At 41.8% G+C, this 16,657-nt stretch overlaps 1 protein-coding gene across 3 annotated transcripts in view; it reads left to right on the top strand.

Annotated features, from left to right (window-relative positions):
• Positions 1 to 16,657, top strand: part of LOC149000985 (ADP-ribosylation factor GTPase-activating protein AGD4-like) — a 78,981-nt gene that overhangs the window by 10,628 nt on the left and 51,696 nt on the right. For all 3 annotated transcript variants that reach the window (XM_089140089.1, XM_089140086.1, XM_089140088.1), the window contains 2 exons: positions 1,041 to 1,103; positions 4,058 to 4,102. In XM_089140089.1, coding sequence (XP_088996215.1) covers positions 1,041 to 1,103; positions 4,058 to 4,102 — 108 coding nt within the window. The remainder of the gene's footprint in view (positions 1 to 1,040; positions 1,104 to 4,057; positions 4,103 to 16,657) is intronic.

Raw genomic sequence — 16,657 nt, 5'->3', positions numbered from 1 at the left:
TGTAAAACGTTAACTGTGAATATGTGAAGATCTTTGGGATTTCGAATCCCCAATGCTTTTCCCTAACCGATATAACTCTACACTTCAAAGTAAATTAGGAATGGTCTTCCTAGATATGCCCTATCTTCGCAAGACTATCGTCCTTCGCGGAAGCTTGGCACGCTTAGTTCGTTGAGTTATAGAACATTTTGGCCAAACTCAAACACAATCAACTAGAAGATATAGAACAATCAACTTAATGAAATAAGCATGGTTCATCTACATCCCAAAGCAAAGGAACTAGCTACTCATTATTACAAAGTTCATAAGAAAAATAAAGATGAAACATAGGGAGAGAGAGAGAGATGTGGTCTTCTTCTTCAGCAATGAGAGAGATGAGAGCCGCATTCGCCGTCCTCTTTTCTGTGGTTGGCTTCTCTTTTATGTCTCCCGCACACAATGAATCCCCTCTCTTTACCCGTCGATTTGACCTTTATTCTTTCGGAATTTGGAAAAACTCAAAACTGGAAAGTTGTAGATATTTTCAATATCGTTTCATAGCATCTTGAATCATAGAAATCCAAGCTCATACGAGAGAGATACGCCCAAAATACTGAAGGTAGGTCTGTTTACCCGATTTTCAGATTTATTACCAATTTTGTTCCTTAGACCTCCACCTATTTCCAATTTGGCTAAGATCTCACTTTTCATGATTTCTTGGGCAGCAAGATTGAATGACATGATTTAAAATCCACCAATATCTAATATATTTGCCAACTTTACTCCATATTATCTCTAATATCCAAAATCTCCTTATTCCTGAAAAATACACAAAAATACTCAATTAGCTCTCTTTAATTAAATAAGTATGGGGAATTAAGTCAAATAAATAATGGTAAATGCATGCTTATCAAAAACTTTTAAGAGTTAACAGGTTTCTTAATCAAGACACAAATTCTGATAATGGTCAAGGTGTTAGAGAAATATTCTCTTATTTTAATATGTGCATTTCATTTTGAAAGTTCTGCCATAGGTATGAGAGGCATCTGTTTATATTGCAGGTAGAACATATGCTAAGTGATCGTTTGACGCAATTTATGTCTGTTGATCTACATGGTGTAAAGGTAATTCCTTGTCATTTCTTCTTTTGTTTAAGCAGTTTATTTTTTGGTCTTATCGTCCTACACCAGATCCACTGATCTCTAGAACACTCTCTGGAGTTGTCTGTGGATTCTTTGCGAGTGATGGCCAATCCACAGATAAATGGCTCATATTGATTAGCTCTTTTTTTTTTTTTGGGGGGGGGGGGGAGGGGTTGGGGTGTGGGGGTAAAGCTTTGATAGCATATTATAATTTCTTTTGGAAAAATGTGTGGGTGCAAGAAATAATAAAACTCTATGCATAAAAGAAGAAATTGAATGGAAATGATGTATCCAATATACAAGCTTGGACCCCGCCATGGTGGGATCTCATTGGGGGCATAATAAACGAACTGATCCTGCCCTTTCAAACAAAGGGCCTGAAGAAGTGATGGGAAAGCACTCCAACAAACTGCAGTAGACCTTTATCTGTCAAATACAACTGTGTGAACCAACCACCAAAAAGAAAGAGCACAATCAGGAGAAGGGGAAAAAGCCCCAAATTATTGGAGAGCCCACCAACTACATGACTTGGCAAAGGGCATGATCACAAATATCCCTACTTAAGAGGCAATAACTTTTCACTGATAGTAAAGGGGTAATGAATAATCCAAGGCATTCCTTTAAAACTTAAAACGAAACTTTCATTTTGATAGTCATATGACTGGCTATGATGTATGGTGAGGAATGTTGGGATAGTTAAGAAGCATCATGAAATAAACTGAATGTAATGGAGATGAAGATGTTAGATTAGGATGTTGAGATAGATGTGGCAAAGCTAGGAGTGAAAAAAGAAAGAAAGAAAGAAAGAAAGAAAAAGAGGAATGAGCAGATCACAGCTGAATTTGGAGAGTGGAAGGTAGCTTGGATACATAATAGGCTCCAAGGATGCCGTTCAAGGTGGCATGAGTGTGGGTGCTCTAAGCAGTAACCACTGAGGAGTGATTTGTTCAGATTAAAGGAACTAAAAGAGCCAGTGCATAACTAAAATGACTCAAGGATAAGTGTTGAGGTAAAACATGCTTAGCTTAGGCTTTGTATCAACTATCGAGTATAACCTTGAATAGAGGTGATTACAGGGTAAGGATCCAAGTAGTCTTCCCATTTAGTTGGGAAAATTCTGAAATCTTGTTGTTGCATATGTTGAGAGGAGAATCTAGTGTCAAATTGAAGAAAACTAGGAGTTTATTATGACATGAATACTGCAGGATATCGTTTGAGTCCCTTTTTTTCGTTGGATGAATAAAGTATTGCTACCAAAACCCTAAAAGGGGAGGAAACAGGGAGAAGAATATAAAGAGGGGCAAGAGGAAGGAGTGGGGGAAGAGGAGCAGCAACCTACAATCTGCTAGTGGGGGGAGGCTGCAGAGAGGAGCCTAAGTGCAGCTAACAACAATGTGACTAATCGTTGTGGTTTCCAAAATAGGGGGATGGGGTAACAACTGAATTCTAGAGGAGACATCAAAATAGGTGGCTTTTCAGTTGAGTCAAGAACCTAGAGTTGGAGGTCCATCACCAAAGGTTGTGCTGCCATTATAAGTGAGAATCTACAACCCCAAACCACCAGCTTTACAATGAGATCACAAATGGAGGTAGAGAAGGATCTCAAAATCATTAACCAGTCGTGAACAAAAGTACAGGGTTGTCTAGAGCAGGGACAAATTGAGGAAATGACTTCCTTTCAGAACAAGTGGGAGAAGGGATAGATAAAGAAGGTGATCCACATCTTCTGCACCATTCCAGCTAAGTATATAGTTAGGGTTAGCAGGGGTGTGAAATCAAATGAGAAAAAATTAGCTGGGAAGGCATTGGTTTAGGTTCTCCAAACAGTGAAGGCATGTCTAGGGATGTAACCTTTAAACCAAACTGAAGGGGACCAAGGGTACGGGAATTGTTCTAGGCTGAAGAAGAGGTTAAAACTCTTGTAAGGGTGGGAATCCATAATTCTAGAATTCTTATAAACAAGATATAGTGTCAAATATTGAAATCATTTTTTGAAGATTTGGGAATTAAACCAAGAGGACGTACAAATCACAGAAAAAGTCGTTTTGAGTCCTAGATATAGTAGTTTCTTCTGCTAAGAAAGATTCATATCTGAGTGGAACAGCTTATGTTGTAGCTGAGCTAATACAGTCTGTTTTTGGTTTTAGGACTACTAAATTTCTGAAGGATCATAATGCAGAAGAAAGCTGTTCAATGATCTCCATTCATTCAATCTGAAAAACCTGGCCTGTAACTTGAAGAACTTCATCCCTGAGCCATTGAAAATTGAAATCATCCCAATAAAATGGTTGCATGGAATTAAATACATTAAGAAAATTCATCGCCCTAATTGTCTTTTCTTCGTGCATGCATGAGTGTGTTTAAAGATATATATGGAAACACTCAGCTGCCAGATGTGATGCTTTGCAAAATGAGTTTGTCTGAAGTCTGAACAGAATAAATGGATTAGTTACTTGGACATATGGGTGTGAATCACACTGAGATCCATCACTACGTTTCAAGGCTAAGTTGCATGGATTCAGAGATCGTTGACAAGACCTCGCTATTATCTCCCCCCCCCCCCAACCCACCCACCCACAAAAACTCTGGGAAGAGATCACATATGGGTTAGTAGGATTACACAAACTAGGTGGAGAATGAGATTTCATTCTGAATGTGTGCTATGAAGTATGTTGCGTCAAGCTTTTTTTTTTTCTTTTTTTTTCTTTCCAATAAAGTTTTGAGATATATAGGCTAACTTTTCATGTTAGAAGAAGAAATATTTTAATTGGTGGATGACTTAAAATGTTTGGAAGAAAGAATCTTTGGTTTGGATAACTTAGGTTTGCATGAAATACTACATAAGTTTGACCTCCTTTTTTAATGCGCTGTATTCTAATGCCTGACAACTTTGATCTTGTTTAACTTATCCAATTATTGGACCTTGTGTGCTGTAGGAGGCCCGTAGACGCTTCGACAAAGCTTCTCATGCCTATGATCAGGTATTATTGTTAGCCAGATTTGTATAGGCCATGTTTTTACCAGAAGGCAATTGGGAATGGCATGTACTGCTTGATCCTAGATTAGAGATATAAAACTGCATCTATTCTTTGTGGATAAAAGAGGTGTGAAGTATTAGGTATCTGTGAACATATTGGAGAGCTGGTTTCGGATAGGTATCAGGCAGATGCATACCATACACAAGTGTACATGCAAAATTGATGTTCTTTCTGTGTCATACATCATAAATTAGCAGTATATAATAGTTTTTAATCACTAGAATGGGTTGTTAGGAGCTTATGAGTCAAGAAGATGAACAGTGATTCACCTTTTGCGATATTATTGACAATATACTATTGGGACTATATGGGTGCACTTGTGTTGGTGTGTTAAGAACATGTAACCTTATTTTGATTGTAGCCAATTCCTTAGGGTATCCAGAACTTGGTTTTTTTTTTTTTTGGGGGGGGGGGGGGGGGACTACTGGAGTCTAGCAGAGACATCAAAACAGATGGGTTGCCAAATTAAATCAATAGACCTGGGGTTGTTGGAGGCCCATCTCCTAAGATTTCTCTCTGGAGTTAGAGGTCTATCTCTGAAGATTTCGCTCCTACCTGAGAGATTGTAGCACCAAAACCAACATACCAACCATATCACAAACAAATGTGCCAAAAAAGGATCTTAGAAGCCAAGACCAATCCTTGCGGAACCCAAAGGATCAGCGAGAGTGGGGCCAGATGGATGAGGTGGCTTTCTCCCATATGGAATGGGAGAAGGGACTGGAGAAGAAAAGGTGGTTTATGTCTTCAAGGTCATTCCTTTGTAATTTGATGTAATATGTTTTTGCTTTTTACCTTTTAACCTCCATCTGCTTTCTTAACGTTATTATTTTTTTTGGGGGGGGGGGTGGTTGAAGGGTGGTGAAGATGTCATTTCTCTTCCTTGTTAAGTGAGCAATATATGTGGAAGTGTTGTGAAAAGACATGAAACAGTTCACCGTATTCTTTTCTTCTCCTCTATCTTGAGTTTTCCATTTCCATCATTTTCCTCGTTCCTGACATTCGTTAGCTTCCAACTGTTTGATCACAAATATAGTGATCCATTACAAAAGTGTGACAATAAAAATTAATATTTGAGCAAACAATTTAATGTTTTGCTAATGTTTTTCATCTCAAATTCTGTTTTTGATCCTTGATCACAGTCTATTTAATCTCTTCATGATGATGAAAGCAATATTACTAAAGTAATTTTTGCCAGTAGAAGCAAGGAATCATGTTGGTTTGGCCTAAAAAATATGTGTTAAGAGCCTTACAGGAGCTGTAGGCAAGTATTTTGTAATCATGGATAGAGTTCTTTAGTTTATAAAAGATGTGATAAATGAGTTGACAGGTATTGACTGCATTGGGTCAATAATACATACTTGCTTCTCTGGATTCACAAATGGGAGATTTATATCCATTTGGTTGTGTGAATCCTTGAATTCATGAAATTTAGGGATTCACCTTTTTATACTAAAAACGTGAGTTTAGGGATTTATGGGTATGAGGTGAAATCCAGAGATTTCACCCCTACTATAAAAGCAGTAAATATTTGAACCATGACTCCATAGATGTTTTTTAGGAGGAATCTATAGATTTCATTCCAAAGATTCAGGCAAACCAAACAGTTAATTTTATGAACCATGACTCCATAAATTTGAAATCTCTAGATTTTTGAAATCTCCAGACTCAAGTAACCAAACAGGCCCTAAGGATATGATATGTATTGGTGGATAGGTAGTGTTGACACGGAATCTCGCTCGTCCTTCCCTGTCACGAACCTGCAAGATACGAGCTCGACCTTGGGGGGTCGAGGTACGTCTCCGACGAACAAGTCAGTACCAATAATATGATCTCAACTACTCAATAGAGAATTCAAGTAATTGATCACACGAAATATGAATACCTACCTCCTAGTGTTTACCAGAGGTGTTTATATAGTGTATGGTGATGGAGTCATATTCGGAATAACCCTGATATGAGTTGTTATAGGAGAGTAACTCTTTAGAAGAGTCCTTTTACCTAACTAACTCTCTTCTCCAGTTGTTGGGTGGTAGGAGTCTACCTTCATGAGGCCATCTCATACTGCTATCAGGATGGGCTTTTTAGTGTGGTCGGTCCTACCATGAACCGCCTGGCCGGATCTTGTTAGGTTGCAAACCTGGTCGGATCGTGCAACCGCCGGTTCAGACCGGGGGATATAGAATGACCATTTTAGTCATTAACATAAGCCCCCTAGTCCATTGTGGTCGAGAACTTTGTGATCGGCTAAAGGGAATATATTTTCTTTTTAGGGGTTGGTCGAACCGACCAATACCCTCTTTCTTGAAATCTGTAACGTCCCACTCATGAGTAGCCGTCAATTTCGCACGACTATCGAAACACGTCCTTCGAAGCTCGTGCGTGACTGACACGTGTCACACTTGTCGCTTCATCATAAATGCCTGTCATTATGATGATGTGAACGTTCATCTCCCACCGTCCACCTATGTGAGATCGTAGCCGTTGGATACAAGTATGACGAGTTGATGGAAAGATTTTTCATCTTCTACTATCCATCTTGGCCGTTAGATAAGGATATGTAGTGATGGTAAGTTTCAATCGTTGATTTTGTATCTGTATCATCCCTTAGATTAGCATCTAAACCCTTATATATATGCATCCCTTCCTTCCTTGTTTCATTCTTCTGCATTTCACTTCGTCTTCTGCATTTCACTTCGTTTCTGCCACTGTGAGCTTTCTCTGTGTTGAGGACGTGTGACTTTGCTGTACTTTCAAGCTTGGGTTTTTTGCTTGGGGGAGCTATATCACTTGTTTTCTTCTTCTTCTTCTTCGTACGATCATCAACAAGTAAGTCCCTAGCACCTTGTCTCTCTGTTTCTTTCTGTTTTTGCAGTAGTTAAAGCTGAGGTTTAAAAGCTTGTGTTTTTTGCTTTCTTTTGTCCCTCTTTTCTTTTGTCTTTGGTACGTTCTTCTTTCTGCTTAGGGTCCTTTGTTTTAGTCCAATAGAGGTCCATGGTCATAGTAAGGAAGGGGTCCTTGTCTTTGAGACGTAGGAGAGACTTAGAAGCAGAGCCCTCTGATGAGCCCGAGCTGTCGTCAGGGCCCGATCAGAGTAATGATGCTAGGACCAAAGAAACCCAGGAAGTTTTATCTGGTCGAGAACCTCCCAGTAATGATGGTGAGGGGGATGTAGAATCCCGTCCACGTGTAGCCCAAAGTGCCCGAGCTCGTTTTAAGGCTGATAGACGACGTTGGAAAGATAGTTTATCCCTAGAAGAGTACACAATTGAGAAGAACAAAGATCTCACTCCCGATCACATAGACTATGATCCATACTCTTCGGGTCCTGGCTTCCTTCCATCATCCATGACCGAAGAGAGGTTAGAGTATCTGCGTAAAAAATACGACATCCCCTCCGATCATATCATTCGTGTCTCGAGCCCTGATGAACGGGCAAATTCTCCAAAGTCTGGAGAATTTGCTCTTTATGAAGATGCGTTAAGGAGTGGATTTCGTCTTCCCGTCCACCCTCTCCTCAGAGAAATTAGTGTCCATTTCGGTATGTGCCCTGGAATGTTCGTACCGAACAGTTGGAGAAATGTCATTTGTTTTTGGGGTTTTTGCCAGGGGAAGAAGGTTAATGTCCGACCATCTCTAGCTCTTTTCCTTCATTTTTTTATGACCAAAAAGCAAGAGCAGGATGGGTGGTTTTACTTGTCAAAACGAACAGCTTCCCAATGTGGTTGGGAAGGTAATTTCGTCGGGACTGGAACCCTCCCGTCCAACACCAGAGGGTGGCGTCCCAAATACTTTTTTGTCCGACCTCCTTCCAAACCTTCTTTTCCTATCTACTGGGTCTGAGGACCCCTTCAGGGATCAAATGACATTCCTTTGCTGACTTCGGCCGAGGAGCGTGCTAGGGAGAAGATTTGCAATCTTCCCTCCGAAGATAAAAACATGTTTGCCGTTCACGGGTACTGTCCGGAATACCCCAATATTTTGCGTCATTGGGGATTCCTTCCCGGTGAGTGGTACTTCTTTTCTTTGGTTTATAGACCAAGTCATCTAGTTCGGGATTGACAGTATGTACATGTTTTTATGCAGTGAGGCTTAATCGTAATGTTGCCGAGGCTGCCGAAAAAGATGTTGCTGAAGCCGAGGACAGGGTTCCGACCAAGGTTGATCGGAATCGCTCTAAAGGGAAGCAGACTTCGTTTCTGGTAGTCCAAAAGAGGCCCTCAAGTGAATCCGATCTGCCTCCTCGGGTGGCTAAAAAAAAGCTCCCATGTCATTTATGGCCGGCTCACTTGAGGGGGATGTATTACCCTCTGTTTCGGAAGCTGCCACAGTATCTTCTCCCGTGCTCAAACCTTCTTGGTCGCTTACTTCGTCCTCACATGTTTTAAGCAATCAAAAGAATGGAACCGAGGTGGCTAAGGATTGGTTGCCGGGAGTCACTCTTCCTGTCGACCAGAAATTTTTGTTAGGTGTTGGCTCCTCTGGCACTCAAGATATGATGACAAGGTATCTTCTTCCCGATCAAGATTTTCCTTCTTCCATATTTATTGTCTTTTGTTTTTAACTTCCTTTGCCGTTCAGGTTGGTCTGTGCTTTAACACAGGCATGGGCTGGAAATTTAGAGGTTGCCCGGAGAGACTTGTCTGCCATTCGTATGCTGGAGGACAAGGTCAAGGAGTTGAGCCTTCAGGCGGAGAGCTTGACCAGTGAGAAGGTGAAATTAGATGCTCGGGCTGAGTCTGCCGAACATCAGATTGACTTTCTCAAGGGATCTTTGGAGAGCAAAGATCTGAGTCTTGCCGCTGCCGAGCAGGAGAAGTTGGAGAAAGATCAGTTTATCAAAGATCTGACCGATCAACTTGCTCGAGCTTCTCCGGCCACCTTTGCTGATCTTTCCAATGATTTATGGCATGAAGTCATCCGTAGGTGGGTTCGGACTAAGGGGTGCCAACAATTTGTTGCAAGAGTGGCTGCCCCTGGGTTCAGGTATGGTCGGCGTGCGGCTTTTTCCAGCATCATTGGGGAGTTCAAGGATCTCGATCTGTCTAAGTTTGAGAAGTTCGTAGATCCGGCCATATATGATGATTTGAAAATCCCTCGACCTGCCTGGGCGGTGGGGAAAGAATCATTTGGTTTGCCCAAGGATGTGCCCGTTCAGGATTTTCTTGACTCCGACTGGGAGCCGGCCCCTGAGGAGGAAGATGAAGCCGGTCCCACGCCGGGCACCGAGCCTGGCGAGCAAATCAACTCGGATGATGTAATTGCTGAGTAGTTTTATTTTTTACTTTGGGCAATCTGTTGTTGCTGTTCAGCTTTAAACAATGATGATTTTGTAATAGATAATTTATCATAGGTTATTTTGCCTATGTAAATTTTTGTTTGTCAATTTGTATTTTCTTCCAAGTGTACTTGTTCGGTCTATATGTGCTCGTTCTTGTCATGCATTTGTATCATCCCAAGCCATGCTGTTCGGTATAGTAAGGTTTGTTCGGTCATGGATTAAATAGGTGTTCGTCAACAACTGTTCGTCCATAACCCCTACCTCCCGGGCATGATAACTTGGTATGTCTTTCGAAATATTCATGCCTAAGGAATGTTAGGTCTTTTTCCGCCTAAGTAATATCTTAGGTCTTTTATGCCTCGAGATTCGTAGGGCCTTCCTAGGAATCTCAGGTCTTTTTTGGCCTAGGTCTTTTTTCTGCCTGAGATTTTCAGGTCTTTTTTGAGCGTCTTGTTGAAGTTTGAGTAGTAATCTGTACGAAATGTGTTTATTTATATATAAAAACTAATCTGACTTCTTGGGATTATGATTCTCCCATGTTGTCTACATACTGAAATAAATAGGAAAACTGGAATAAAATGCTCAAAATTTTGTCATGTTCACGACTTTCTCAGACACTATTTTTATTGATAGTATTTCCTGAGATTGTTTGAATTCCAGGATCGAGGGATCCTGTTGCTCGTTTCCGGATCTTGTAAATGATATGCTCCGGGAGCGACTTGTCGTATGACTATGTATGGTCCTTCCCAATTTGGGGATAACTTTCCTTGATTGGTTGGATCTGAAGCAGCTGTTCGGCGAAGTACCAGTTCGCCTGGCAACTCGAACCTTGGCATTATAATATGTCGCTATTCTTCTTTGATATTCTTCAAGGCGGAACTGGGCTTTGTCCCTTACTTCATCAATCAGATCTAGATTGGTTCGCATTCCTTCGATGTTTGCCTCTTCTTCGAATTCTATTTCTCGAAGTGATCCAATTTGGATTTCAACTGGGACTCTGGCCTCTGCTCCATATGCTAGTCGGAATGTGTGGTCGTCCTTGGAGTTGTTCGGTACGACCACAGTACACTAGGTAGTTCATCTACCCATCTCCCTTTCAGCTGGTCAAGCCTCTTCTTGAGCCCATCGAGCATGGTTCTATTAGTAACCTCAACCTGGCCGTTACTTTGGGGATAAGCTACTGAAGAAAATCTATGCTCGATCCCTTGTTCTTTACAGAATGTTGAGAATGCTGCATTCTCGAATTGTTTTCCATGGTCGGTTACTAATATTTTTGGAACTCCGTATCTGTACGATATGTTATGCTTGACAAAACGCTTCATCTGCTCGGTACTGATAGTTGCAAGGGGTTCAGCTTCTACCCACTTTGTAAAGTAGTCTATTGCCACTACCAAGTATTCTCTTCCTCCCGATGCTTTAGGTAACTTCCTTACCAGGTCTATTCCCCATCTTGCAAAAGGTATTGGGGATAGAGTTGATGTTAAAGGAACTGCGGGGGTATGGGAGATCTTTGCGTGTGCCTGGCACTTGTCACACTTCTTGACGAAGTCTTTGGCATCTTCTTCTAAGGTCGGCCGATAGAATCCTTGGAGTATAATTGTATTAGAGAGTGTTCGGGATCCTACGTGAGATCTGCAGGTTCCTTCATGAACTTCTCTTAACACATTTGTAGCTTCTACTGGTCCCAAACATCTTAGAAGTGGTCGAGTGAATGATCTTTTGTATAATAGACCGTCCCGATGGTGAACCTCGGCTGCTCTTTGTCTTATTGCCCGAGCAATTTTTTGGTCTTCTCGGGAGCTGGTCGTTGTCAAGATAATGTATGATCGGCTCCATCCACCCCAGCATCGGTTGAAATTTGCATGTGGTCGACCTTGTTTATGCTAGGGCTATCAAGTTCTTCAAGGTAGATCACTGGTGCTTGGACATTCATTCCTTCCGTAGCCAAGCGAGATAATGAATCAACCTGGTCGTTTTCAACCCTTGGTACTTGAGTTATTTCTAGCTCTTTAAAGTACTGTTTGTAATTGTTGACCAGGTTCAGGTATTTCTCCATCCTTCTTTCTTTGGCTCCATAAACTCCCCTCACCTCGATTTACAATCAGTCGTGAATCACTTCGATTTCTAGATGTTGAATGCTTAGAGCTTTTGCCATCCCGAGTCCTCGCTAACATAGCTTCATATTCAGCCTCATTGTTGGATGCTTTAAACTTGAAGCGAAGGGCATATTTTATTTCAAATCCCCCAGGACTCTTCATTAATAGGCCTGCTCCACTTCCTTGCGAGTTGCTCGATCCGTCCACGAACAGAGTCCATCTTTTGATCGATTCTACCCCTTGCTCGTTCTCTTCCTGATTTGTTTCTTGTTTTTCAACAATGAAGTCTGCCAGAGATTGAGCTTTGATGCTTGGTCAGGGTTTGAATTCTATTTGATGTTCGCTCAATTCCACTGCCCATGTCACCATCCTTCCTGCCAGGTCTGGTCGGTGAAGGATTTTTTTGAGTGGTAAATTCGTCATCACTGTAATGGGATGAGATTGGAAATATGGACGGAGTTTTCCCGCCGCTATAACCGAGTGCCGGGCTTGTTTGTCCACTTCGGGTAGCGAGTCTCGGCATCATTTAGGACATGACTGACATAGTAGACAGGTTGTTGTATGTTACCCTCTTCTTGCACGAGAACTGCACTAACCGCTACCGACGAAGCGGCTAAATATAGTTGTAGCTCCTTCTTTCTGGTCGGCATAACGAGCAAGGGTGGTCGGGATAGTTTGTCTTTTAGGTCTTCAAATGCTCCCTGGCATTCATCATTCTAGATGTTTCCTTTCTGACCTGCTACCTGCTTTAAAATTTTGAAGAATGGCAGGCATTTTTCCCCTGATCTAGAAATAAATCTATTCAGTGCTGCCACCCGACCAGTTAGGCATTGGACTTCTCTGATGGTTTTGGGTGCTTTCATATCCAAAATTGCCCTGATTTTCTCAGGATTGGCTTCGATTCCTCTTTGGGATACCATGAACCCGAGGAATTTACCGGAAGATACCCCGAAAGCACACTTTTCAGGATTGAGCTTCATCTTGTATTTTCGGAGTACTTTGAATACTTCTGCCAGGTCAGTTAGATGATTTTCTTTTGAGATGCTTTTCACCAGCATGTCGTCCACATATACTTCCATATTTCGACCAATTTGATGTTTGAAAATTTTATTTACCGCTCTTTGGTATGTTGCTCCCGCATTTTTTAGACCGAAAGGCATTACTTTATAGTAATAGCTGTCCCTATCAGTCATGAATGCCGTATGCTTTTCGTCCTCAGGATGCATAAGGATCTGATTGTATCCTGAATATACATCCATGAAACTGAGCATTTCGTGTCCTGCCGTTGCATCTATAAGAAGATCGATTCTTGGTAGTGGATAGTGATCCTTTGGGCAGGCTTTGTTGAGATTTGTGTAATCAGTACACATCCGCCATTTCCCGTCTGCTTTTTTGACCATTACCACATTAGCTAGCCATTGCGGGTGGTCTTTGCGTTTTATAAAGCCAGATTGTTTTAGCTTTTGCACTTCAGTTCGAATGGCTTCATGTTTTTCAATGGCGAAGTTTCTTCTTTTCTGAACAACCGGAATTGCCTGTGGATCAATACAGAGTTTATGCTCAACCACCTCCCTGTAGATCCCTGGCATGTCTTCAGCCGACCAAGCGAAAACATCAGAATTCTTTTTTAGAAACTCAGTGAGAAACACATCAAAAAAGTCATGGTGCGATCAAAGGTGAAGGTGGTAAATCAGAAGGAGGTAGAGGATGATGCTTCGAAGGGAATTCCTCTACCTGAAAAATCGGTAATTCCCGATCAGGTGGAGATAAATACCGACCAGGTGGAGAAAAATACCGATCAAGGGGAGAAAAACCCCGAACACCCGAATCATGGAGCATTAGCAAATCAAGTTGAGACACTCCAGAAGGAACAAACAAAGCTTCGAGAGGAAATATCCTCCTTGAATGAACTACTCAGGATGGCCGTGGGTCATATAATTGCCCCTAATGCAGGCCCTAAAAATACTCAAAAAGTATTTGAGGGAAGCAAGAATAACCACCTGGTCATTCCTGATCGAACGCCTCGACCATCTCTGGAAGAAGGACAAAAGTTAAAAGAGAAGGTAGGCGAAAAATCCCGGGCATCTGAGAAAGAAATTCCAAATAAAGATCCTTTGATCAACGAAGATCATGATCGAGGAAGTAGCAACGATCCTCTCAAAGAACAAAAAAGCAAGAGAGTTGAGTCCGGACCGAGCAAGCGGGAAGATCGTTTGAGCAAACAAATCAAAGAATTAGACGAGAAGGTAAACAAGTTAAATGATCCAAAGAAAGAAGAGCTATATGCTTTTCTAAAAGAGGATCCTTTCATCCAAGCTATCTCTGAGGCGGAAATACCAAAAAGCTTCAAATGCCCAACTTTCATACTGTTCGACGGATCACAATGTCCAAAACATCACATCACTCGCTACAGATCGACCATGTCAATCTATAAGCATAATGAGGCAGCCATGTGCCAAAGTTTTGCAGCCTCTTTAACCGGTTCCGCATTGGAGTGGTTCTTGGCATTGCCAAGCGGTTCGATTATGAGTTTCGATCAACTAGGACGAGTTTTTGTGCTGTGCTTCCAGGGAGGAGTCGGATTGAAGAAAAGAGAAGATACTTTGTTTGCTATAAAACAAGGTAGAACGGAATCTATCCGAAGTTTCCTTCAAAGATTCAATAATCTTACCATGCAAATTGAAAGCATGGACGAGAAAATTGCCTTTCATGCGTTATACCAAGGAATTACTCATGAAGGATTGCTAGAGCGACTGCTCCAAGATATGCCAAAAACATATGCGGAACTGAATGAAAGATGTCATAAACAAGCAGAGATTTCGAGATTCTATGGTTTCCGAAATCTTTGCTTGTTTATGACATCTTTCATTCAGTTCCCCTGGCAAAAATGAAGGAAAAGAGCTAGAGATGGTCGGACATTAACCTTCTTCCCCTGGCAAAAACCCCAAAAACAAATGACATTTCTCCAACTGTTCGGTACGAACATTCCAGGGCACATACCGAAATGGACACTAATTTCTCTGAGGAGAGGGTGGACGGGAAGACGAAATCCACTCCTTAACGCATCTTCATAAAGAGCAAATTCTCCAGACTTTGGAGAATTTGCCCGTTCATCAGGGCTCGAGACACGAATGATATGATCGGAGGGGATGTCGTATTTTTTACGCAGATACTCTAACCTCTCTTCGGTCATGGATGATGGAAGGAAGCCAGGACCCGAAGAGTATGGATCATAGTCTATGTGATCGGGAGTGAGATCTTTGTTCTTCTCAATTGTGTACTCTTCTAGGGATAAACTATCTTTCCAACGTCGTCTATCAGCCTTAAAACGAGCTCGGGCACTTTGGGCTACACGTGGACGGGATTCTACATCCCCCTCACCATCATTACTGGGAGGTTCTCGACCAGATAAAACTTCCTGGGTTTCTTTGGTCCTAGCATCATTACTCTGATCGGGCCCTGACGACAGCTCGGGCTCATCAGAGGGCTCTGCTTCTAAGTCTCTCCTACGTCTCAAAGACAAGGACCCCTTCCTTACTATGACCATGGACCTCTATTGGACCAAAACAAAGGACCCTAAGCAGAAAGAAGAACGTACCAAAGACAAAAGAAAAGAGGGACAAAAGAAAGCAAAAAACACAAGCTTTTAAACCTCAGCTTTAACTACTGCAAAAACAGAAAGAAACAGAGAGACAAGGTGCTAGGGACTTACTTGTTGATGATCGTACGAAGAAGAAGAAGAAGAAAACAAGTGATATAGCTCCCCCAAGCAAAAAACCCAAGCTTGAAAGTACAGCAAAGTCACACGTCCTCAACACAGAGAAAGCTCACAGTGGCAGAAACGAAGTGAAATGCAGAAGACGAAGTGAAATGCAGAAGAATGAAACAAGGAAGGAAGGGATGCATATATATAAGGGTTTAGATGCTAATCTAAGGGATGATACAGATACAAAATCAACGATTGAAACTTACCATCACTACATATCCTTATCTAACGGCCAAGATGGATAGTAGAAGATGAAAAATCTTTCCATCAACTCGTCATACTTGTATCCAACGGCTACGATCTCACATAGGTGGACGGTGGGAGATGAACGTTCACATCATCATAATGACAGGCATTTATGATGAAGCGACAAGTGTGACACGTGTCAGTCACGCACGAGCTTCGAAGGACGTGTTTCGATAGTCGTGCGAAATTGACGGCTACTCATGAGTGGGACGTTACAGATTTCAAGAAAGAGGGTATTGGTCGGTTCGACCAACCCCTAAAAAGAAAATATATTCCCTTTAGCCGATCACAAAGTTCTCGACCACAATGGACTAGGGGGCTTATGTTAATGACTAAAATGGTCATTCTATATCCCCCGGTCTGAACCGGCGGTTGCACGATCCGACCAGGTTTGCAACCTAACAAGATCCGGCCAGGCGGTTCATGGTAGGACCGACCACACTAAAAAGCCCATCCTGATAGCAGTATGAGATGGCCTCATGAAGGTAGACTCCTACCACCCAACAACTGGAGAAGAGAGTTAGTTAGGTAAAAGGACTCTTCTAAAGAGTTACTCTCCTATAACAACTCATATCAGGGTTATTCCGAATATGACTCCATCACCATACACTATATAAACACCTCTGGTAAACACTAGGAGGTAGGTTTAACCACGTGGTCGTGGGTTCGATTCCCATAGACGGCGCCAATTGTTGATACGGAATCTCGCTCGTCCTTCCTTGTCACGAATCTGCAAGATACGAGCTCGACCTTGGGGGGTTGAGGTACGTCTCCGACAAACAAGTCAGTACCAATAATATGATCTGAACTACTCAATAGAGAATTCAAGTAATTGATCACACGAAATATGAATACCTACCTCCTAGTGTTTACCAGAGGTGTTTATATAGTGTATGGTGATGGAGTCATTCGGAATAACCCTGATATGAGTTGTTATAGGAGAGTAACTCTTTAGAAGAGTCCTTTTACCTAACTAACTCTCTTCTCCAGTTGTTGGGTGGTAGGAGTCTACCTTCATGAGGCCATCTCATACTGCTATCAGGATGGGCTTTTTAGTGTGGTCGGTCCTACCATGAACCGCCTGGCCGGATCTTGTTAGGTTGCAAACC

This window comes from Hakea prostrata, chromosome 11 (genome assembly GCF_041222555.1).
Source record: "Hakea prostrata isolate BN-2017 chromosome 11, UWA_Hpros_2, whole genome shotgun sequence".
NCBI lineage: Eukaryota > Viridiplantae > Streptophyta > Magnoliopsida > Proteales > Proteaceae > Hakea > Hakea prostrata.
Note: the sequence above shows the minus strand (reverse complement) of the source record. Positions and strands in the feature narration are given on the sequence as shown.